The 24,685-nt window shown below is 32.4% G+C and overlaps 1 protein-coding gene across 4 annotated transcripts in view; it reads right to left on the reverse strand.

The window, feature by feature from the left end:
- LOC124364962 (serine/threonine-protein kinase tricornered) overlaps nt 1-24,685 on the reverse strand; it is an 84,518-nt gene that overhangs the window by 19,886 nt on the left and 39,947 nt on the right. For 3 of the 4 annotated variants that reach the window (XM_046820827.1, XM_046820844.1, XM_046820819.1), the window contains 3 exons: nt 18,298-18,436; nt 9,126-9,300; nt 1,774-1,938 (listed from right to left, as the gene is read on the reverse strand). In XM_046820827.1, coding sequence (XP_046676783.1) covers nt 1,774-1,938; nt 9,126-9,300; nt 18,298-18,425 — 468 coding nt within the window. In that variant the 5' untranslated portion in view covers nt 18,426-18,436. Of the gene's footprint in view, nt 1-1,773; nt 1,939-9,125; nt 9,301-18,297; nt 18,437-21,975; nt 22,206-24,685 lie in introns of those variants that run through there. The other variant, XM_046820836.1, reaches the window with a different exon arrangement.

A 24,685-nucleotide genomic window follows, 5' to 3' on the forward strand; every position in this document is an offset into this window, starting at 1 on the left:
AATATATTGTGAAATTGTGATTTTTCAAGCGTATTTGAGCACTTCTGTTGGTAGAAAGAGCCCCGGTATTAAGTATCGGAAACGATGTATCCTATTAAAAATTCCAGTGACACTATAAAAATTCATGCATGTTTCCTGGAGTCCGAAATTCATGCGTAATGCACGCTTTTCCAGATTATCATCGTTGAGTCCCATGAAAGTATTGTGGCTCTTAATTTATACCCCCCACTGACAGCCAATACATGAAGAATGCATCAGAAAATTATCTGCTACGGAAGTTACCGAAGTGCGATTAGTTTGCAATCTGTAGAATAAATACATATACACCAGTACAGAACAGTACCTCCTACAGTTGCACCCAGAATACGAGTTATCAATTACTGGTTCCTAAATATTTTGCCAGCCTTTAATATAATGCAAGAATAGAATCACTCCATCACGTCAAAACACAACTACAAAGTAAATAAACGCATGAAAGGCTGTGGTTCATCACGTGTTCATTAGATTATACTCATGAAATAGGAAACAATATGACATAAGGCTCCTTATACATGTTGGACTATTTAGTTTCAACAGTTTGAATCATCCTACTGTTACGTGTGTGGGGAAGTCATTCAAGTTTATCAGAGAACTATTTGTTTATCAGAGAACTTACGGGATTTTCAGCTGTCGTCCAACCAATCCCTGACGTGCATGTTTGATTCATTTCGCTGGCCGTCTGCCATCTATAGACTGGCGACAACATAAGCTGCATTTACACTGGCAAGTAAAGTTGCGAGAGAATTTGCACGACTACAGTCACATAATGTGTAAAAGATAGACAATTTCAATCACGAGAACTCTCGCAAATACTTGTACAACTTGCTATAGTTGTATCACTGGTTGTTCCGGAAGTTAATACGAAGTCTGTTTACACACGGCAGTGATGTCTCAGCAATGTTTATAATTGAAATTTTAATAGTCGAAACTGATCTTCAATTCTTGCAAACAACTGTCTGACACTAGTTGCGGCATAGCTCGCGAGAGCTCTTGCACCCGTTGAGACACAATTTTAACAGTCGGACACAAAATTTGCAATTTTTTGCCAGTGTAAACACAGTTGTCGAGGTTTGGATGTGACCATGATATCAAAACATAATATCACTTTCTTTGTTTTAACCTATGTAATCTGATGACCAATTGGAACGTGTGCGAGAGCATTTGGTCATTCATAGACTAACCGAGGTTGCGGCTGCAATACGAGTGATAAGTGGTGGGCGGTGAGCGCTGGATTGAGTAGCGACTTAATGTTTTATGTTTGTGTTGTACATACTGTATAATACAATGGTTCGAGATTAATAAATTCTTGATTCAATAAGCTGTCAAATTTTGTCTTAATTTTATAAGTTCTTGGAGATGGAAAATTTGTTTTTGTAATTTTCCCAGTTCTCAGAAAAATTCCTAGCTTATTCCCGGTCCGTTAATCTCCCAGCTTATTCTAAGTTTCCCAGTTTTCCTGATTGGGTAGCCATCCTGATATAAATTATAAATCATTACAATTAACAGATATTTGTACATTTTACAATTCATTCCCATTGGAGATACTAAAATCTAAGCTCCATGTTAAAAGCGGAGCCTCAGATGCATGACCGGCAACTAACTAGCATGCCCTATTAACTAAATCAAATCAAGTACCAAATGGAATATAAGCATACTAGCTAATTGATTTTCAATATTTGATCGACAGTTGTAGACAAGACTCAGACGTTACCCCAGAGAAAAGAGTGTGGATACCTGAAAGCTATAATACATCTTTACGACCCATTGGTGGTCTGCCTCAACAAGCACATCTCGCTCGGCTCGCACATGCGCCACCTGCTCCTTCTCCAGCATGTCCGCCTTGCGCAGGATCTTCATGGCATAAACATGGCCAGTATCCTTTTTCTGTACCAGCCGCACCTGCAAAGTTAGTCATTATGTGAGTTACAGATTCTGCAAGAAAAAGAACTAAAAGGAATAATGTTTTAATTTGTTACATGATCAATGGAAATTATTCAAAAACTTTCTATCCTTTCACAGAACCATCCATCTGCAATAATAGACTTTAAACAAAGAATAACTTTGAATTGATGATATCAAGCTATAAAATTACCTGGTTGTATACAGAGTAGATTTTGTATTTTACAGGTAAATAACAAAACAATTTTTATCATTTTATACAATTAAACTCAGCAAAACATAGTCGTTAGAATTTTACTGAGGTCCAAAAATTAGGTTTATATCCATAGACATATTTATAGTCTCATCTCCAAAACACCTCAAAACAATATAAAATCAAAATACTTTAAGATTAACCATTTACTAATTGACGTTCACAGTACAACATATCATGTACTAGCAATTAAATATGTACACAGCAATAAGATTGAATAAAAATCATAAAATGGGCAAAGCCATGTGAATAATTTTGTATAGACAATAGATTTTTATATCTCAGTTAATACATAGTGTATATAGAGAATTGTCATAGATTTAAATATAAAGTCATAAGGTCATTACTAAACATTTGTTTAAAACATTATTGACTTTACACTATTAAACTCTAAAACTACTATTACAAATTAAAATAATAAAAAGACCTATTTTACACAAAAGGGTAAAAAAAAAATTAATTTACCGAATAGAACGTTTTCGTTGATAAAGTATTTTTATTTCCTTTAAAACTCTTTTGCTGGACACCAATTCTTTGTTGAATTTCAATTTATTATTTTACAAATCATATAATTTATGGATTTTTCAAATTTGGAAGAGCTATGTTGTTTTATCTGTACATAATTATGTCTGGTATTATGTTTATTGGCATTTGTATCACGAGAAAAATTATTTTGATGTTTTGTTAATATTTGCATAACTCATACAGGTATAAACTCAATAGTCATGACTTTTGAATCCTGAAAAAGCTTCCTGCAAGGATCAGTTAAGGTTTTTTATCAATAATTCTTACAGCTCTTTTTTGTATTAAGAATATTCTGTTAAAACTTATCAAAGTTGTTCCTCCCCAGATTCCTATACCATAGTTTACCAACTTTGAAACAAAACAAAAAAACTTTTCTCAATACTTCAAAACTAACTGTGTTTGATAATATTTTAAATAAAAAACAAATTGAATTATGCTTTTTTTAAATTGGTCAACGTGGCATGAAAAGTTTAAATTAGTGTCAACATGAACACCCAGAAATCTTGTATTAGTGGACTCAACAAACTTGGTATCAGTACTATTTATGGTTAATCTTCCAAATTTGATTATGTTTGTTTTATTTTAATAGCTTAATTTTCAGAAAACCAGGTTTTCTGGTTTATGATACAGTTTGTAATATTGGTATCCAGCAATTGAGAACCCCTCTCCCTGATGTGTCATCAGCATATTGAGTGGTTCTTATGTTATCAGCATTAATACTTTTAGGTAAGTCGGATGCAAACACAATAAACACTAAAGGGCCTAGTATTGATCCTTGAGGGCATCCTGTATGGCTTACTTCCCAATCAGACTCAAAAAATTTTCCTGATTTTGATAGCTACACTTTAGAGGTCTCTGATTAAAATAGTTCTGTATGGGGTTTTTAGTAATAACTTTTCCAGTCCATTGAATCAAAAGCCTTTGACAGATCACATAATATTGCAGCTGTACAAAATTTAGAAACAACACTTTCATAAATTAATTGTGTTTGTAAAATTTGCTATGGCGTCTGTTGATGATAAGCTTTTTCTGAAACCAAATGGTAAAAGTCTGTTTAAAATTATTTTTTCATGTAATTTTGAGAATACTGATTGTAAAGAGATTGGACGGAAATTGTCTATATCATTATTGTTTGATTTTGTTATTGGTTTTATAAATGAATACTTTATACTTTATATAATCAATAAACATGTGGAGCTATACATAAGTTTGTAATAAATATTCATGTTTCACATTTTTCTCATAGATAGTGTAGCCCTTCAAAAAATAGATCTATAACTTTTTTCTTCTAAAGAGAACAGTGAAAGAAACCCATCAGATCCAAAGAGATTTTCAATTCTGCTATGATAGCAGCCAAACACAGCACGCGCAGGATTACTGAAGGCAACACTCTCCTTTTACGTTTTTATTTTGGACCTATCTCTGAAATCTTGGCAATTGTGCTCTATGTATGACTAGTTCTTTTATAATTGTGATAGGCTGATATTTTTTATAAATTCAATATTACAACTCATTACAAATTTAACTTGATTACCGATTGGTTTTGTCAATATAAAGAACAAACTGATAGCATACACATAAACCACAAGCATGGACAGAGTTTTGGAAGCATTGGAAGAGTAAAATCAGTTTGATGTTATTTAATGTTGAGATAATGAGAACTAAGAGATTTTACATTTATATTTTTACTATAATATCTTCTTCAATGATCCATATTCAAATTATTTATTAAGATATTGCAGTACAATTGTTATAATCCATTTAAAAGAGAAATATATTTAATTGTGTTTTAATAATTAATAAATTTAAATGTATTCTTTGGATACCAAAGTCATCTTTTTAAAATACTTATACATCTAAGAAAATGTATTATGAAAAACTCAATTAAATAAAAATTCCTTATCCTGAAGTAGGGAAGCTAAGGTGTGCTACATTGGTACTAGAAGATTTGTGCCAAATGACTTGGCTTACTATCAACGGTTCTTTTGCTATTTATGGGTATATTACAGAGACAAACAGAAGTACAGTACTTTTAGCCAAAACTTTCAAGAGCTTGCTTGATTATGTGTTAATAATTTCTGAAACAATAAACAATGATTTCTAATTTTGCATGTTTTACAGTCCTTTTTAAGGTTTTAATGGAAAAGACATTTTTTATACTTCCAAAATCTCTGATAGTATTCAAAATTATGGTAATGTAAAAATTATATCAATTATACACAAAAACCAACACTGCAGCTAAACATTGAAAAACACAACATATAGCCAAAAACAAATAAAACGTCTTGACACCCATGTAAAAAGATAAAAATGATGATAATTACTGCAACATTTATGTTTACTTAATAATAATAAACTTAAATTTATAAGAAATTAATTCAGTGATTTTCTGATGCAGTCATTTACATTTTATATTAGAAATAAATATTAATCAAAACAACATTATAACATATCATTTTGGGTAATAGATTTTAAAATAAAATCACAGACACTAAATCAGGTAGTGCATGTTGGTAATTAAATTAAGAAAGGTTTATCTTAATCAATGTAAATCAATTCTCAACAAAGTTATGGTTATGGTAGTAATTTTCTAATACTCGTTCTGTAAATCTCCTGAGAGAATAGACAACTGAAATATACAGATACGAAACCAATATTTTATAATCAACTAGCTGAGGAACTAAAGAAACAACTCATAAGTAAACAGCGTGATTTCTGCTGTGCAAGATAAGTGGGATGGGACTTTTAAATCATTGATTTAAAGAAGCATTTGAAAATGTATACCAAATATGTATACCATTCCAAATTCTTTTAGGCAAGCTAGAGCAGCAGGTCCTATCAACCTGTAATACTGATCTAGAGTTCTTATAAAAGAGGAATGGAATTTCTCAGAATGGTGTATCGTATTGGTACTGGTGAATCTGTTCCTCATATCTTCGTCTAGCGTTGTGCACCTGATGAGGTACATGTTTCTATAAACTTCATTTTATTGTTTGCCTGTCTTTGTGGTTCATTAAATGTAATCCCATGCTTAAATAAAAATAACTTAGACTATCATGTACCCTTATGGGGTACAATTGCTTAATTTTTAAGGTTAATTAATTTTTACGTACCACTTCGGCTACATGGAAAAACAATGAAAAAACAGTGGAATAAACACCTTTGTGCGAGATTGCGAAGCCTACATACATATCTTGTTATACTTAAAATAAAGTTTCCATGATAAATAAACTGATGCTCAGACAAATCCTGTAGAGTAACATGCACCTTACTGAACAAAGTGTTCATCATATAGAAATGAAGGTTTATGCAAAGTTTTCAGTCTATTGGTTAATTAGTTTTCAAGATATCAGGCAAACAGACAGGTCAGGCAGAAAAGAAATTTTTCCAACCCCTCGAATAAAAGGGTTTGCTAACGTTTAGCCAACAAACCATTTCAACTTTGGTTCAGTAAAATTTATTATTTATACATTTTCTGACTCTGTGAGAATTATTACAGCCTCCTATATCTCTTGGTCCTATATCTCATGTACATGTCTTAGTATATGATTTATATTGTTACACTACATGGTTTCAAAATTTGTTTAGTATAGAATTTTTTCATTTCCATCATGGTTATTCATAAGGCCAATGTAAAAATGTTCGCTTTAAATGCTCAGCCAAATCCCTTAAAGTGACATACATTATCATATTGCATGTATAGAGATGAAGCTTCATGTACAATTTAAAGTCTAAAAGTTGCTTTGTTTTAAAGATATTGTGTGGATCAACCTTGACAAGCAACCTAGACAGAAATCAATTTTTACAACCCCTTGAGTGATACTTTTGTTATACTCAGTTAACTACATTTCTACAATTGACTTTTATTTATAACAACAATTTTCAAATATATTAACAAAAACTTCAGTTTTAATACTGGAAAATAGCAAATAAGTGTAACACTGTCTGACTAGCTATAGTTGTTACTGTTATGTATCACTGCCTGACTAGATATAGCTATCGATGTTATATAACACTATCTGACTAGCTATAGTTGTCAGTTATATAACACTGACTGACTAGCCATAGTTTTCAATGTTATGTATCAAACTATCTTTAAATGTCAATGTTATATAACACTGCCTGATTAGCTATAGTTTTCAAAGATATGTATCACCGCCTGGCTAGCTATAATTGTCTATATTAACCCTTTGAGTGTCAGAATGGAAAGCGTGAAGTCTCCAGACTCAACTTCAATAGCTGTAATATAACTAACTATCTGATATTAAAAAGATTATATAACATTGCCTGACTAGTTATACTTGACAAAATTAAAACCAGTAGAAGATCATTATAAACAGATTGCAACATTACTGGGTTTTTTCTTGTTTTTTAACTGTTAGTTGTTAGAACTAGCGAGTAAGGGATTATTTGTGTGACCCCTTAAGGAGTTTTTATATTGCAGGGATTGGTAAACCTTGAATTATACCCCCACCTAAAAACAGCTAACCATTTATTCTTTTATGAGTACATTGTGTTACATGGACATTTTTCCGATCGTTCTCAGTTCCTAAACTTCAAACAGAGAATTCATATCACCATGACAAGTACAGTGAGGTTATAACACTCTTGTTCAGCTTTACAGTACTTAATTTAAATAATAATGTATGAAAATGTGTACAATTTTCATTAAATCTGATTTTCTTGGAAAATATTGTTTAAATTAGAACCTAAGACACACAAAACCCCAGATTATATGACAGATTGACAGATAAGACAGGCTCAGACACCCACACTCAAGGCCAGAACTGACTACTGATACTGCCTAACAGACATATCAACATGCTTCAAGACTCTTGATTATCAACAAATACTACACAAGACCTTCAGTATTATATCATAGAGATAATTTATTCCACTTTAGTGTCTCTTATATATTCCTTTAAAGGCAGCTATAAAATATTGTGTTTTTTTTTAACAACAGTAATATTCTCTAAAAAATGTTAAAAACCATTTAAATTTATATTACACTTTCTGTACTTCTGATCATTAATTACACTTTCTGTACTTCTGATCATTAATTACACTTTCTGTACTTCTGATCATTAATTACACTTTCTGTACTTCTGATCATTAACATAACTACACGTTTTGGTGCCCTGAGAAAACTTGAATATATGTACAATGGCCAACACTACAACAGATTATAGTTTCATTTTAATTTTCATCATCACTGTAACATTTTTATCCCAGTTTCAAAGGATATCATGTTCCTGTGTTGTTGATGCTAGAGAAGACTTTATAGTCCTAACTTCAACTTTATAGTCATTTTCATTTCATTTCAGCACTAAATCTGAATGAAAGCTGTGGAAACTACAAAGTCAAGTGATTTAACAGAGTGAAGGTAATATGAGCATTAGATGTGCTTGTGAGAAGAAAGAGCTATGTAACCACAATTTTATTATCTGTCTTACTATCTTGATCAGTAAATCAGTGTGTATTTTTTAATTTTTACTTCTATTTCAAGCCCTCAACATAGATAATTAAATCTAATCTGCTAGATTTCCATTTTGCTTGAAGTTGGTTTAATATTTCTATATTATAAAAATAATAAACCTTGTAAAGATTAGAATACATTGTATAATAATTCAGTGAATATAACTTGGAAAACCTGATGGGATTAGATAACACTCAATGTGTTATTGAGTTTGCTTTAGAAAATGTAATCTATAACATAATGATAAGAACTGTTAGCAGAAAAACAAAATTCTAAAGTGAAAGATATATGCAAATTCTTTCATGTTAAATGTTTTATAAAATTTCACTACTGATTGCTTTAATTACTACAATGGAACTAAAACTAACAATGACTAAGCATTTCTTGCTGAATTTCTCAATAAAATGTCTACTTCTTTTTAAGATATCTGTAATGTTTACCAGCTAATCTACTTAAATCAAGTTTTTCAATTATTAAAATGAATTTTATATTCCTTTAGTACATATCATTACAGTAATAAAATTCAAAACCATATGATTTACTGTGGAATAATCAAAGTAATAATTTTTTTCAAATACTAGCATTAACATAAAATGCAAATGTTTAATAATTAAACATGCTTCTGTAAATTTATTAAGAGATAAAATGTTTCTGGAAATGGCATTATCTTTTTTCTCATAAAAATTAAGTGATACTTTACATGAGCTATCATAAAGTTATGAAATAATGCGCAGATGCAGGTAAAATATATCAACATTTTTACTGTTTCTTAAGTAAAAAGATTTCACTGTCTCACTCTGAGCCAATTTAAATAATATGCAAATGAATGCTATCATCAAACACCTATGAGATGGAAAAATTTTAATAATTTTGTTTTAAGGTACTTTTGCAGTGAATTTGAAAAATTGAAAGTAAAAATGTTTAAACACTAACCTCTCCAAATGCTCCCCTACCAATGACCTTGAGAGGCTCGAAGTCCTCCACGCCAAGTCGTGACCGTTTAAGCCGTAGGAACTCTGTCTCCTTTTGTGCGTGCTGTTGCCTTTTCTCCTGTTTTTGTGCTTCTGACAGACCTTCATCTTTTAATGATTCTTCTAGTTTTGCTAACCTGAAAAAAGTGTTGAATAAACATATTAAATTACATATATTTAATGAGTTATGTATTTCAGAATTGTAATTACTATTTTCTAGAATCTATGCCATTAAAATTTGTGTTGTCATGTTTATCATAACTATGCTGGAAACCTATTTCTTTAGTATCATAGGAGAATATATATATATATATATATATATATATATATATATATATATATATATATATATATTATTTAATGCAGTAAAAGGAAACCAGTTACAAGTTATGGACACCACTCTATAACGTATAGCAACAAAACTATTATTAGGTCATATTGAGAACATAAAACTAAATATAACTGTGACAAATTTTAACATTCATTTCACACCTTTTATATATACAATTGAAATGGAAATTGGTTCCAAAATATGCATGTATCAAAACAAAATATTCTAGATAAATTGTTGCATTATCACACTCTGATTATAGAAGTGAATTTTTTTTCAAAATGATCAGTGATTAACCTTTACAATGAGGTACAGCTCAACCTACCTTTACATATGAAAAATGTTTAAAAAATTACTCCTACCTCTCCTCCCAGTATTTTTGGGCGTTAAAAATTATTTACCCGAATTCTTTGGAGTTAAACTATGGGGATTTTCGTTAAAACCAAAAAGGTAGGTTTCTCACTTCAGCTGTTATACAACATTATACCTCACCCTGTATACACAATTCTTAAATTATTCCTAATCCAAGATGAAAATGACAAAAATTGATTGATTATAAAAAGATAATAGCTGCAGCAAAAATTAGAAAAGGAAATTAATTAATAAAATGAGTGTCAGTGGAAGTTAATTTTATCACAATTTAGTTTTTGTTCAAAATTGATAAGAGAAAAACAATTTAAAATTAAATTTTTGAAATTTAACACGAAAGAAATTAATGGGCGTATTGAATGTTCAATATTTAAAAAACCTATTAAATACAACTGATCGGAAAGAGACTAACACTCACAGGTAATTATAAAAAAGCTAATTATGGCTTTACATATAATATTACTACAAACTGATTAACCAAAATTACTCACACCAGCCAGAGTCGAAACCAGATCTCACAGGTTAATCCTCCAGTCAAATGCTAGTTTTGTTATTTAAAAATATGAGACAGAATCAGTGAAATACAAAAAATTAATTGATGGACAAAAAGTGCTCTGTGGTGTGACTTGTCAGCACACGTGGGGTCCAGCTGGAGAGAATGCTTTATGTACATTAAGATATATTGTTATTAAATTAGGCTATTATTGCTATGTGTATAACAAAATTATATATTATAACACTTAAAAACATAATGATTTGAGTATTCAATTCTTGCAGTTCTTGAAAACCCCAATCATTTCATTTAAAAATATTGTCTTTATTGATTCTGTTGACCTTCTGAAGGTTGTTTGTAACAGATCTATTCATGTCAAAAGGCCAGAGACGGAATCAAGTATGACAGAATAGATATAAGGATGGGAGGTGGGTGACATTTGTGTCTGATTCCGACATGCAACTCCTCACTAAACGTATCTTCTGTGACCATGCTACACAACTTACTGACAAAACTGTTCCTTTTTAATGTCTCTTCTTCACATAGTAAATGGCATGATACAGAAAAGAAGCACATACTATAACAAGTATGTGGTAACATACCTGGTGTAATATAAAGTAACAAATAACCCATTTTTGTTAGTTTCAAATACACACAATATCCTCAACAACCTTAAATTTTTGTTAAAGACATAATAAAAATACGAATTAAATTAAAATAAGAAATATTGTAAGGAATAATAGTTACAGACCAAATATAAATGGCAAACTAATCATGAACCTAATACAAAACCCATTCGTTAAAACTTGTTTTGAAAGTTTACTACAACCACATATCAACACATTGTTAAATACATTAAAATGGAATATGACAGAAATATAAATAATGGCATAAAATATTTAGAAGAAATGTGCAAAATTACCATACTTAGTAAATAGCATTTTAATAACTTTTTCCTCGGTAAAAAAAAACAAAAACAGAAAAAGACCCAAAACCTACTAAAAAACAACAGAAAAGGACCCACAACCTACTTGAGCACACAGGTGATTAAATGTAGTGAACATCTGAAAATTTCACATTATACATGATATAAGAATGTATTTAAGATTAAAAGTTAATGAATGGCCTAATTCAAAAATAAGATGTTATTTATAGAAACTGTACAAAGAACACTGACTGAAGACAATACTACCACAAACATCCATACAGTGTGTTCACAAAAAGGTGTCACAAACTTCTATGGGACATAGTATTCTTCATTTCAAGCAACAAATGTCCTATAAATATAGATTTAAAAACCCATATAGTTATAAAAAATGATACCAACTATTTGAGCAATTTCATTACAATTCCAATGGTAGTTGTTTCAATGAAATCCGTCAGTGCATAAGCGAGCACGACCACATTAAAAATATGCAATACAAATAGTTGGTATCTAGTAAATTTTTTATAACTATGAAGGTTTTTTTTGTTATTTTATTTTAAATATTTTTAACAGACACCATTTTGTTATTATTAAAGAAAATAACACAATTATTTGTTTTTATTTTCCTCTTATCTATTTCAAATCATGTACCAAATTTGGATTCCTTAACTTAAATAGTTCTAGAGATATTAGTTATCATATAAATATTAAAAAATATTGGCTAACAGCTAAATGACACATTTTTCTACCTATATTTATAGGATATTTTTGGCTTGAAATGATATACTATCTCCCACAGAAGTTTGAGACACCCTTTTGCAGGGCCCGATTAACCAGTAGGCTAAGTAGGCTGCAGCCTAGGGCGCGAGACCGGTGACGATTTTAGGGGGGCGCTTCGGAGTTCAAGATGAAGTGCTTTTTATATGTAGTAAATAAAATGGTATGGTCTAAAACTTCACTATACATTTTTGTACATTATTTACACATCCACCTAGACCTTAGATTTACTCCATTTACTTAAAAATAACTATTAAGTAGAAAAAGAAATTTAATTAATAGCGATTAGTGACAACGCATAGTAATTATCGTAACGGTAGGGAAACTAAAAGGGAAATTTTGCTTCGCGCGAGGGGCGCCGGCGGCGGCCGCCCTTCGCCGTTTGCAACACTGACGCTCTCTGACAGATAGAGACAGAGTGTAGCTGCAGCTGCAGTCAGTCGTCTCCTCGTCTGCACTGTTTGTTTTAGGCCTATGGCCTATGAATTATTTGGACTTTCGTTGTGATTAATTGGTGTCATTGCTCGTTATTATAAACACTGACATTTATTCGTAAGTCGAGTAGAGTGTTTGATACTGAAATATTAGAAGAAGCAGTGGTTTGCTTGTTTTACATATGTAGGCTACATTATGAGTAAAAAACCAAGTGGTTCCGAATACCGTAAACGGGCCCGGGAGCGTAACGAACGGGAAAGTGCTCTTCTAAATAAAATTCATAGACTAGACGATTTTTTTCAATAAACCCGAAACTCCCAGTTGTTCTGCTGAGACATTGCCGGTCGTCACGGGAACTGAACGAAACGTTGTGAGTGAGGACAGCGGTGTTATAGTGGAAGTGGAAGTGATTCAGCAGCCTGCCAGTGCCGCTGCTACCGATGTCTCAGACACCACAACGGAAATTGCACCTGTACACGTCCCTTCACCACCATCAACCGAGCAAATAGCAGATTTGGGACATCAGTTGCAAGATTGTGTACCAGCAAATAAAGAGGTAACCGATTCAAAAAATCTTGATGATCCCGCTTTATGGCTGGTAAATGAGGCATTGCGTGAATACTTTGCAGTGCACAGCATCAATCAAAATGACAGTGGGGATTTTTCCCAATCAAAGCGGCAGTATTCTGACCAAAACCGTTATTTGAACAAAGCTTGTTTTTTCAAAAAACTTGTAAATGGAGAGATTGTAAAAAGAACTTATTTAGTTTATTCCAAATCAACTGGCTATGTATACTGTGCTCCTTGTAAGCTCTATGGGGGGACGACTGCCTTAGCTACATGCGGCTTTAATGATTGGAAAAATTCACACAAAATTCAAGAACATGATAATAGTCTAGAGCACAGAGAATGTGTGAACAAATATTTGACCCGGATGAATGCACCTCAGAGAATTGATGCAAAACTACTTGAGCAGCATCAAGTAGAAGTGAAGTATTGGAGAGATGTATTGTCAAGAGTTGTTGAAGTAGTTAAGTATTTAACTTCTCGAGGGCTTCCGTTTTATGGTGAAAATGAAATTTTGGGGTCAACCAGTAATGGTAATTTCCTTGGCTGTATCGAGCTTTTGTGCAAGTTTGATCCTTTCATGGCTGACCATGTTGCTCGTTTCGGAAATAAAGGTAAAGGAGTGCCCTCATACTTATCTTCCACGATCGTTAACGAGTTTATTACTCTGTTAGCTGACAATGTTAAATCCAAAATCGCGTCAGATATCAAGAATTCTAAGTATTTTTCGATTATTGTCGACTCTACTCCAGATGTTTCCAATGTGGATCAATTGACTTTTGTCATTTCGTTTTGTAGCACCTGACGGGTCACCTAATGAGCGGTTCATAACGTTCATCCCAAATTGTGGCCATAAAGGGGAAGATATGGAGAAGGCTGTGATAAATACTCTTGAAAGTTTGAACTTAAATATCAGTGACTGTAGAGGTCAGAGTTACGACAATGCAAGTAACATGTCTGGGTGTTACAAGGGGCTTCAAAATCGAATCAAAGAGCAAAATCCTCTTGCTCACTACGTTCCTTGCGCAGCTCATTCGTTACAGCTAGTAGGTTCGACCGCTGCAGAAAGTAGTAGTAGTTCTGTTGAATATTTTGCCCTGGCACAGCAAATGTACAACTTTTTCCATTCATCTACACACAGATGGGAAATTCTCTTGTCGCAATATGACAAAGAATGTTTGACAGTCAAGACCCTTTCGAAAACTCGCTGGAGTGCAAGAGCAGATGCCAGTAAAGCCATGCACAAGTCATATAAACAAATAATCGCAGCGTTACAAGACATCACTTCAAACGAAGAAAATAAAAAAGACGTACGACTTGAAGCCAAACAACTGATAGAGAAGCTCCAGTCTTTGGAAATGACCATGATGATTTGTTTTTGGAATAAAGTACTCATGAAGTTTCATGACATCAGTGTACGACTTCAATCTGAAGATGGAGACTTAGATCAGACAGCACTTTCGTACGAGCTCCTAGAGTCTTTTCTAAGTTCATTAAGAAATGAGGAACAATTTTCTAACTTTGAAAGTGAGGCAAAGCTTATGTGCAATTCTCAAGAGTACAAACAAGACAATACAAGGAAAAAGAAACCAAAAATCCCTTTTGGAGAAAGCAAAGAGGGGCACACTGAGTTTGATGGGCGGAAATCATTCCTGATAAATTGTTACTACAAAGCAATTGATACACTCCTAGGGCAACTAACAAGGAGAAAATCAATTTATGTCACACTACGAGACTCCTTCAACTTTTTATGGAATTTGAATAAAATTGAGAGTTCAATCTTGAAGGAAAAGGCAACAAAGCTAATGAATGAATATTCAACAGACCTAGATGATTCATTTCCAGATGAGTGTTTGTATCTTCAAAAATTTTTAAAAGATGATAATACATTCTATGAAGAGGAAAATGTACTGTCAGACAGAATGGAGGAAAAGAAGAAAGTCAAACCGACCGGGACTAAAGCCTACAGGCTATTGAAACATGTAAAAACCCTAAAACTTGAATCTCTTTTTCCGAACGTGGATGTGGCATTGCGGATCTTCTTGAGCATGGCGGTGTCTAATTGCAGCGGAGAAAGATCCTTTTCTGCTCTTACTCGAGTCAAGAATTATTTGAGGTCGACTCTACGGCAAGAAAAACTCCAGGCACTCGCTCTCTTATTTATAGAAAGTGACTATGTACAGCTCGTTCCGTTTGATGACTTGATCGATGCGTTTGCCTCATCAAAAGCACGGAAGAAAGACTTTGTTTAATCAGGGAATATATCGTCATGAGAAAATAAAAAGTTCTTTTGTTAACAGTAGGCCTAATAATTTTATAGTTCTAGCTCATTGTTTGTTATTGTGATTAAATGTTCAAGTCACCAAGTTGTATACCAAAGTCTAATGTCATTTCTATGTAACATAATGTACTTGAATAAACCAGAGAAAGTTGATGACCAATTTGACCATGTTCATTGATTTATTATAAATCCTTTTCAGTGATTTACAGTTAAAACGCTAATTAAACAGGCTATACGTAGCTACTAAGCTTTCTTATTAAAATGGACAACAATAAAATCTCCATTATTATGGCAGCATTTATACTGAAGTAAGAGATAAAATTCACATAATTTTAACAGCCTTAAAATTACAGTATGCATTTTAATTTATTTTGAAAAAAATAAGCCTACAGATTTTTTGAAAGTAACATTACAAAGTGCTGAACTTTGAATTTTGTGACTATTTAATGATAGTAATCTACAAAAAATGTATAAGAATTAAAAACTCATGTAAGGTTTGGCTGTAGCTAGGACACATTTTTGTATGTCCTACAAAACCAGTGGTAAATAAGAACCCTTGATTCTCTTTAAAGAATGTTACCTACAAGTCTACAACAATAGACCATATTCCATTTTAAAGATACAAATAAATGCTCAGCAGTAAGCATCCTTTCCCTTTGCAAGTTTGCACTTTCTATAATTTTGCTGTTTTTGTTCGTTTGTTTGTGTGTTTTTAGGAAATGACAGCAAACAGCATAGTTCTTTTAACCGTTGAATTTGAACATATTACATAGCAGTTTATACATACATGTATCATTAGACCTTTGAACAATAATTAAAGTTTATAGTTAGTTGCTGAATGTTGTTCTTTTCCTAAAGTTTAATACTCTAAATGGTCTCTCTCTGTAATGGTCTTTAAATTTAAGTAAGTTGAAATTTTATTACAAAAATATAATATGGCCGCTATACAGCAGAACACTTTTTATTATTGAAAATTGACAGAGGGAAGCCGGCCGGAAACCGTTGGGGGGGGGGGCGAAGTACAAGATAGCCTACGGGCGCCAAAAACCTTAATCGGGCCCTGCCCTTTTGTGAACACTGTATATGCTGAATAATGATGAATATCACACCAATGTTCCTTCCAAAATGTCTTAAACTCAATATAAAAGGAGAATAATACAATTTTTACAGGTTAAAAATGGCTAATGAAAACTTAGAATACAATAAAATATATTTTCAAGCTAACATTCTATTTGACTAATGTTGATCAATGGTTAAACATGACATAAAAGATAGCGTCATTAGCTACAATCAATAGAACCGTGGCCTTGACCGCTTGACCACTACTACCACAAGTTTAATGACAGTAAAAGTAGATAAAATATGTCAATTTAGATTATGCCAGCCAGTATTTTTAAATACAATTGTGTATTTACTTGTAAATATTCGTGAATGTGTTTTAGTTGTGTATGACATTAATGTGATAAATGTTTGAAAAAGGTCGTATATTTAATGACAAAATATAACAGTAAATTGCTGCATGATAATACAGGCAATGGAAGAAATCAATAACTGATACACTTAATTTTGTAGTGTTAAGTAAGCCTAAATTAATTACAAAGATTTAAACAATTCTAATTTAAACTAAATCGATGAGAATAGACACTGCATTATTTTGGCTTAATAAAATAACAACTTATTATTGAAATAATCATATCCGTAAAATTGTACTTTGTTCTAGAGCACATATTAAACTAAAACAGTCATTAAGGGTAAACTTTATCTGTTTGAAAATTGTGGTCATAAAAATCTGAAATCAAATGAGATTTTTATAGGTCTAAACCTATATATACATGGAAAAAGGAGAACACAAACTTGTCATTTTTAGAATAAAATAGTGAAAACCACTTATGAACCAAGTAACAAATTTGCTCCTTTTAAAACTTACTAAACTAACTTTCCTTAATTTTTAGAACAGAACAAGCTCAATAGAAAAGTGGGGTCTGTTGCAGATTAAATGGATGCATTTGAACTTTTATTTTATATCCTACCAGCCCAACAAATATTAACCTAAGTGACGAGCAAAAAACCCATTTTTTAGCTGTCATATAATACTTTGCAGTGAAATTTTCACTTAAAACATATAGAAAATATAATTGTAATATATATGTTACATGCTTAAAAATAAAAACAATATTATTTTTATTAAGAAAAATGTTCAAGTTAAATTAGAGTTTATTAAAGATTTGGTATATTTTCCTAAAAACAATTCAAGCAAAATTATTTAAAACACTTACTATGTATTCACACCTGACGATAGCATCTTTGGTGTCGAAAGGTCTTGTGGGAAAATATTAAAATTATTGGAAAATTTTTAGTTTTCTTAAATAAAATAATAGAAAAAACTTACTATGTAGTTTTAAATAACGTATTCAACTTTACTAATTCGTTCAGAGACAAAAAGTGCACATTAGAAATTTTATTGCCGACTTAATGAATAATATACCACAAAACAGAACATTAAATTGGAAAGATAATGTTTATAATTACATACTAAATGTTTAAATTTGTTTTATCTCAAATATTTCCTAATAAAAATAACATGGTTAATATATTGTTTTAAGGCTGTGAAACTAATACCTCCAAAATTGTTTGGTATGAAAATTTTCAGAAAAAGGTAAACATTTTATAAGTTTAACACACAGTTAGAACCTGTAAAACCTAGGTTTTTAGACTTGTAGCTGTCACATTGAATCGGATACTAACAATTCTTAGGCAAAATAACCTTTAACATTAGCTACAATAGGAACTATGCTCACATTTCAAATGTATTACATAATTTCTGTTTGACTGTAAAATATAATATACACTGTTTAATCTGGAACTACAAAATTGTATAGTTCCCCAAAATTTAGTAGTGTTTTCTACTTCCAAGTTTTATAACAAAATATAGTTTTATTACATATATTACAGGTACCTCTGTTTACGCTCGATGTGCTGAGCGATAAGATTGCTGTAATAGTTCTCTAGTGTCACCTTGGCCTTGGTCGCCTTGTCCAGGGTGTGGCCACTGAATCTGATTGAATTTTCAGTGGCTGTGCTCATCTCCAGTATCCCTGCAACAACCAACAGTTGTTATGAGGTTGGTGCAACATTTCTTTAATGTCACCATGGCGTTATTGAGGGGTGGCCACTGAATCTCACGAGTTCTCAGTGGCTATGCTCATCTCCAATAGCGTTGCAAGAGGCAACAGTTGGAGATGAGGTTGGTTTTCCATAGACACCTTGGCCTTGGCCGCCTTGTCAAGAGTTTGGCCACTGAATCTAATTGAATTCTGAGTGGCTGTGCTCATCTCCTACATCTCTGAAACAACCAACAGTTGTAGATGAGGTAGGCACAGTTCTCTAGTGTCTCCTTGGCCTTGGTCACCTTGTCAAGGATTTGGCCACTGAATCTTATCAAGTTATCAGTGGCTGTGTTCATCCCTAGTATCCCTGCAATAACCAACAGTTATAGGTGAAATTTGTGTAACAGTTCTCTAGTGTCACCTTGATCTTATTCAAAGAGAACTCTGAATCTGATTGAGTTTTCAGTGGTTGCGTTCATCTACATTGCAACAGAACTTGATTGTAACTGAGGCAGATTTGTTTCTTTCAGCCTAAATATACACACTATGTATCATCTGTACATAACAATAATTGTTACAATAGTTAATTATCAAGAATCATTTTTAATCTTATATGTTTTAGTAGCATAACTTTCTAAAAAATATTGTACAACGAAATAAGAATTTTTATCTGATTTATTATCTCCTGTTTAAAAGCTTGCAACATTGGTTGGTGTCTTACTGAAAAATTTGTCACTTTCCTGTATTAGTATGTTTTTACATATATATTTTGGAAATGTGTTATATATTACCAAACAGAATTTCTACTACCTAAGGAGCTTTATTGTCTCTTCAAATTATAATCACAATATCAAAAATATTAATTACTTATTTTTGCAATATGGTTATTAACATGTTATGCTTTAAAACTGTATTTTAATTAATTTATTGCTAACGATAAATAATTACTTTCATATGATATTTACTAATAAATGTTTGAAGAGTAAAACTATAGAAATGTAATTACTTATAGCATATACAATGATAAATTTATATTCCTGTTAGTATAACTTTTAATTATTAAATTTAAATATTGAAATGATCTTACAAACATTCATAGATTAACTTCTAACCAAAGTGAGAATTACATGTCCTTAAACCGGACACATGAATTACTGTAATAGTTATTCAAATAGTTAACAAATTATTTTCATAAATTTCAAGCTATTATCAAAACAGAAATTATTAGACAGAATTTGAAAAATTATCAATTTCAATAAACCCCAATCAGTTTAAATTAGCATATGGAGTAAATATTTATTTATGGATAAAATTAATAAGTTTTATAAGATTTTGTGATCCACTTATAGTGAGACAGACAGAACCATTGTCACCTGCTGAAGTGTTGAGGCACGGGGCCCAGTTAAGCCTCGATGCTTAACTTGATTTACCTGCTCTAGCTAAGCCTCTTTGAGCACCCCAGACACCAGATCACAAGTGCGTACACCTAACATCTCAGCACTACCTCACACAGTGGAACGTTTTTGGCTAAATATTAAATTAATAATCAATCCCTATTCAGGAAATCCTTGTATTTACAGAATATTTTATATAAACTTGTCCATTTAGGTTGGTATACAAAACTGCTATATTCTCTCTAAACAGTTAGAAAAGAATACTATATCACTGGAAAATGATGGTTTTTCCTTGAATGTTGATGGTAAGGAGATGTTAATTTTACTATTCTATTAATGTACAGATTTAGTTTACCTTTTAGATTTAGAGTACCTTTGTTTTCAATTTACTGAATGTAAAAACACCAATTTTATCAAATATATGGAATCAAAGTTACCAATTATATTCACTGCACCATTAATTGTTAATGGCTTAAAAACTTTGAAAATAACGAAAACTTACATAAAATTATGACAGTAAGATATTCAGTTAAAAAATAAAATAAAATAAACAATTACTCTTATACATTTAAAATGTCTTCTTCCTGCACATTTTATTCTAATTCATATCTAAAAATCGATATCTCAAAATTGAACATTCAAATTAGTTTATACAATTATTTGTTTTGTCTTTTATGTACTCATAAGATTCAGTTTAACAGCCGAATTAGTAAGAATAAGTTAAATTCCAATGCTGAAGGATATTTGATCCTTGGAGACATTCACACTAGAGACATAACTTCTTGTTAAAGTGGAACCCAAAACATAACTGGTTTCCTGGCTGGCTAATAAATCAAGCACCCCAGTCTAAACAACCATCAAGAAAAGGAGGGGGAGAGGGAGGGGAATGAAGTACAGTATTGTTTCAACTCATCTGAACCACACACACAGGATAGCTTTTTGCAATTTTTAGTATTGTAAACTTTAGACTTATATACAATCACCAAAACCTATAATATCAATAAAAATCATTATGGAAATAAATACTAATAAAACAAGTTAAAAATTGGCAATATTCTGATCTTATAATTTATAGCGATGATAAATTCTGATCTTTTATAAGAAAATGTTTTTTCATAGGCTTACTACATTTATATATTTATCTCCAATCAACTATCTGTTACATTAAAATCGTTATCATCAGTACTAGCTGTTTTAACCTTTATATAAAAACCATCACAAGCAACATTCCCCTAGACGCAATCAAGTGATCATTGCAAGAAATACTGTAGTAGGCATCTCATGTACTGTCTTACCCACTGTAGATGTTCACTGAATGCCTCCTGAAGCTTAATGCTTTCAAAGAGTTTATCTAGTGACAATCAATTCAAAGCAATTCCCTAAAGGTTATCTGCAGTTTTAGAACTAGACAGTTAGTAAACACAGATTGCATTTAAACATAATATTTATATGACACACAGCAGTGCTAAGGTTTGCTTGATAAGTAAATATGTTGTATTTGCATGATCAAGGATAAGCAAGTCTTCTGGTTTAAAACTACATAAAGGAATTAACATGTGCACAAAGCAAATATTGTAATGGATGGAATAAAATTATAGAGCTGAGCAAAATATACAATTACAAGTTGTAATACCTGTTACTTACTTTTGTTATTTTCTAAACAAGTAAGAGCTTGACAAATTGAAATCGCTTCTGATAATACAATGTTTTTGTGATAGTATAGAACAGCTATATAAAAAAGCAACAAAACTATACTAAAATATGAGAAATTTTGACAAAACCATATCTAACAAAAATATAAATAAATACTGAAAAGCTCTGATAGTATATCTGTAATTATATCTAAGTATAGTTTAGTATTGTATGAATTAATTCTAAAACGAATTAATATTTTTATTTGCTTGCCAATCCTAAAGAGAGTGTACAAATTCACATTGATAAAAAAGTTATGTATTCCTTACATTTTGTCATGTCAACCATTTTTGAATGTTCATATTAAAAAGAGTGGGTTTAATGTGTAAAGTACAATTTACTCAACTAATGTTAACATTCAAGTCAGCAATATAAGACAAAACTTAAATCCAGCTGTACTAGAATCCTTTAATAAACTCAATTCGGTATGACAATGCTTACTTCAGGAACGTCGGTAAACTCGAGATCAACGAGAGGTACAAACAGACACGTTTACTAAACACAGAACATTGTTACATTTCACATTGCCTCCGAAAAACCCGACGGTGAGGCGCGTCATAATGTGACAAAGAACGCACAGGACGCGGTATCTGTCACAGCCAGCCGGGACCGGACACTCGACACAAAGGCAGGAGAACAGGAGCTAGACCAGACCATTCCAGCCTTCTAACGTATGTCCTCGTCCTCTGCTCTGTTGTGGTAAACACGTGGAGTGAGTGCAGAGGATCAGCTGACAACGTAACTGTACTTCGACCTACCACCCCTCCCCGTCCCTCTCTCCCACCGCCACCTTATCCACCACTGTACATCGACAATATAGGTCAGCTTTCCGCAATATAGGTTACCTCGCCTTCAGGCCTGGCGCTACCGTGCTGCCATTGTCTTTATCGACTGACTTTATCGTTTGACCTATTTAAATAACGTACCTCATTCTCGCTGTGGTATAAAAACAAACAATAACAGCGAAAACATCAACTAACGTTGTTATTAATCCTCTTGTAATTGAGCAACGATAAAACTTCACGATGTAGGCCATGTTAGAAAATAATATTTGTTAACAGATTACAAAGACAATCACACGCACTAAACAAAAAGAAATACTTGAATGACAAGCAGTGTCACGTCTTAAACACCGAAACTGCCTTTGTACACAGAAACACATTACCATTACATTTGTGCCCACTCATTTTAACCTTTCGAACTACCCATTGCCATTCATTTCACATAAAAATCGAACTCTGCCTTACGTGTATTTTTACAGTACAGCTTGAGGTGTAACTCATTCGAAATAAAAATCTAGATTTAAAATTCGAACCTATATTTGTGACTGAATAACGGGGTAACGGTCGAACTTTTGATTTAAGACAAAAAAGAAACAATCTGTACTTGAACATACTTTAAATTTGCGTTTGTTCACAGCACACGACAAATTAATACAAGACTACCAAAATGACAACTTAACTAGTAACATCTGTATAAAGTGTAAAGTGAAAGTGAATGTTGGCACAAAATTCACAAATATAACATTAAGATGAGATCCAAGGAATACCCTTATAAAACAGAAATGAAGAAGTCTTTTATGGTGGAATACGATATGTCCACGTAACGACACATATTCTGCAGGTATGTATGACTAAGACATGAGCAGACCTCCAACACTACAGAACCACAGATGATCTTATAGCCTACATTTACAAACTAAAGTTATATTTTAACTAACGACTTGCAGCTAAAATCACAGAAGAAAACAGGTAGTGTCCATTTTACTATGATTTCTGTAGTGCTCAATTAATCTTTGAATACAATTTGATGTTAATTCACTTATAAATTACAAATTTGTACTAGGAAAACTATATAGGATATCACATTTCTCGCCTAAAATTCAATTGGAACACGCGCTTTGAACTATTCAGTGAAATAAATAACCATGTGTTACAATATCAGTTCGTTACATGTAAACAGTTTTAAACTTGGATTTGAATCCGGCCACACTACATTCATGCTACTCCCAGCACGCCATATCGGTGTTATATTCTCCAAAATATTTGAAATAAAAACAAAAGAGCCATTCTTGGAAGAATAGAACATAGGCAGTCCGTAATATTATATGGAAGGCTTTATCAATATTCAGAAAATATAGTCTCACACCAATCACATTGACAGGATTTTACAATCAATACAACCGTAGGTATATTAAATGTATATGGTTTTAATTGTAATGGCTTAAAATATAACCAAGATTGTTAATAAATAACAAACCATGAAGTCAAAGTCAAAGTCAAGTCTTTTATTGCCGTTGATAATAATACAATTATGTGGCAAAGGTCATACCGAATAAATCTAAAATTTTTACATTCGTTCACAATACCACATTCAGACATACACAATCGTTACATTCATCCATACCACTTACTCGCCAATTCTCTCCACCGCCAACGCCAGTGTCAGTCTTCTAGATTGGAGGTCTCCCAACTATAATTCAAAAACTCGTCGACGCTATAGAATGCTTTAGATGCTAAAAAGCGCTTCAGACGAGTTTTTAACGTTTTAAGCGCTTGGGCGTTTGTACGTTTTTCATGGAATCAGGCAAACTGTTGATGAAACGGACACCTGCCTGCGAGGGCAGGTGTTCATAAACCACCGTTCTGTGTCGCCCAGTACGGTAGTTGTCTCTGCCTCTCGTTTCATATTCATGCACGTCACGGCCCCTAGTCAGGGCACATTTTGACTTACAGAATAAAACTGCCTCCAAGATATAGAGACATGGCAGAGTCAACAGCTGCAATTTTTTGAAAGCAGGTCTGCACGACTTTCTGAAGTTCATGTTGGCGATTGTTCTGATCGCTTTCTTTTGAAGCCTGAAAACTCTCAAAATTTGATTGTTTGAACAAGCTCCCCACAAAATCACTCCGTAGGAAAGATGTGGGTAAATCAGGCCGTAATACGCCGCCATCAGCACCTGACTTGGGCAGTATTTGGCTAAAGATCTTAAAACATAAACGCCAGATGCTAATTTTGAACAAACTGAATCAATGTGAACATTCCATGTCAAACCTCGATCAAGGTATATACCAAGGAATTTGGAGGAGTAAACTTCTTCTAATGTGGAGTCTCCCAGCATGACGGAAGGTCCACGCCCAACGTCCATTGG

This window comes from Homalodisca vitripennis, chromosome 1 (genome assembly GCF_021130785.1).
Source record: "Homalodisca vitripennis isolate AUS2020 chromosome 1, UT_GWSS_2.1, whole genome shotgun sequence".
Taxonomy (NCBI): domain Eukaryota; kingdom Metazoa; phylum Arthropoda; class Insecta; order Hemiptera; family Cicadellidae; genus Homalodisca; species Homalodisca vitripennis.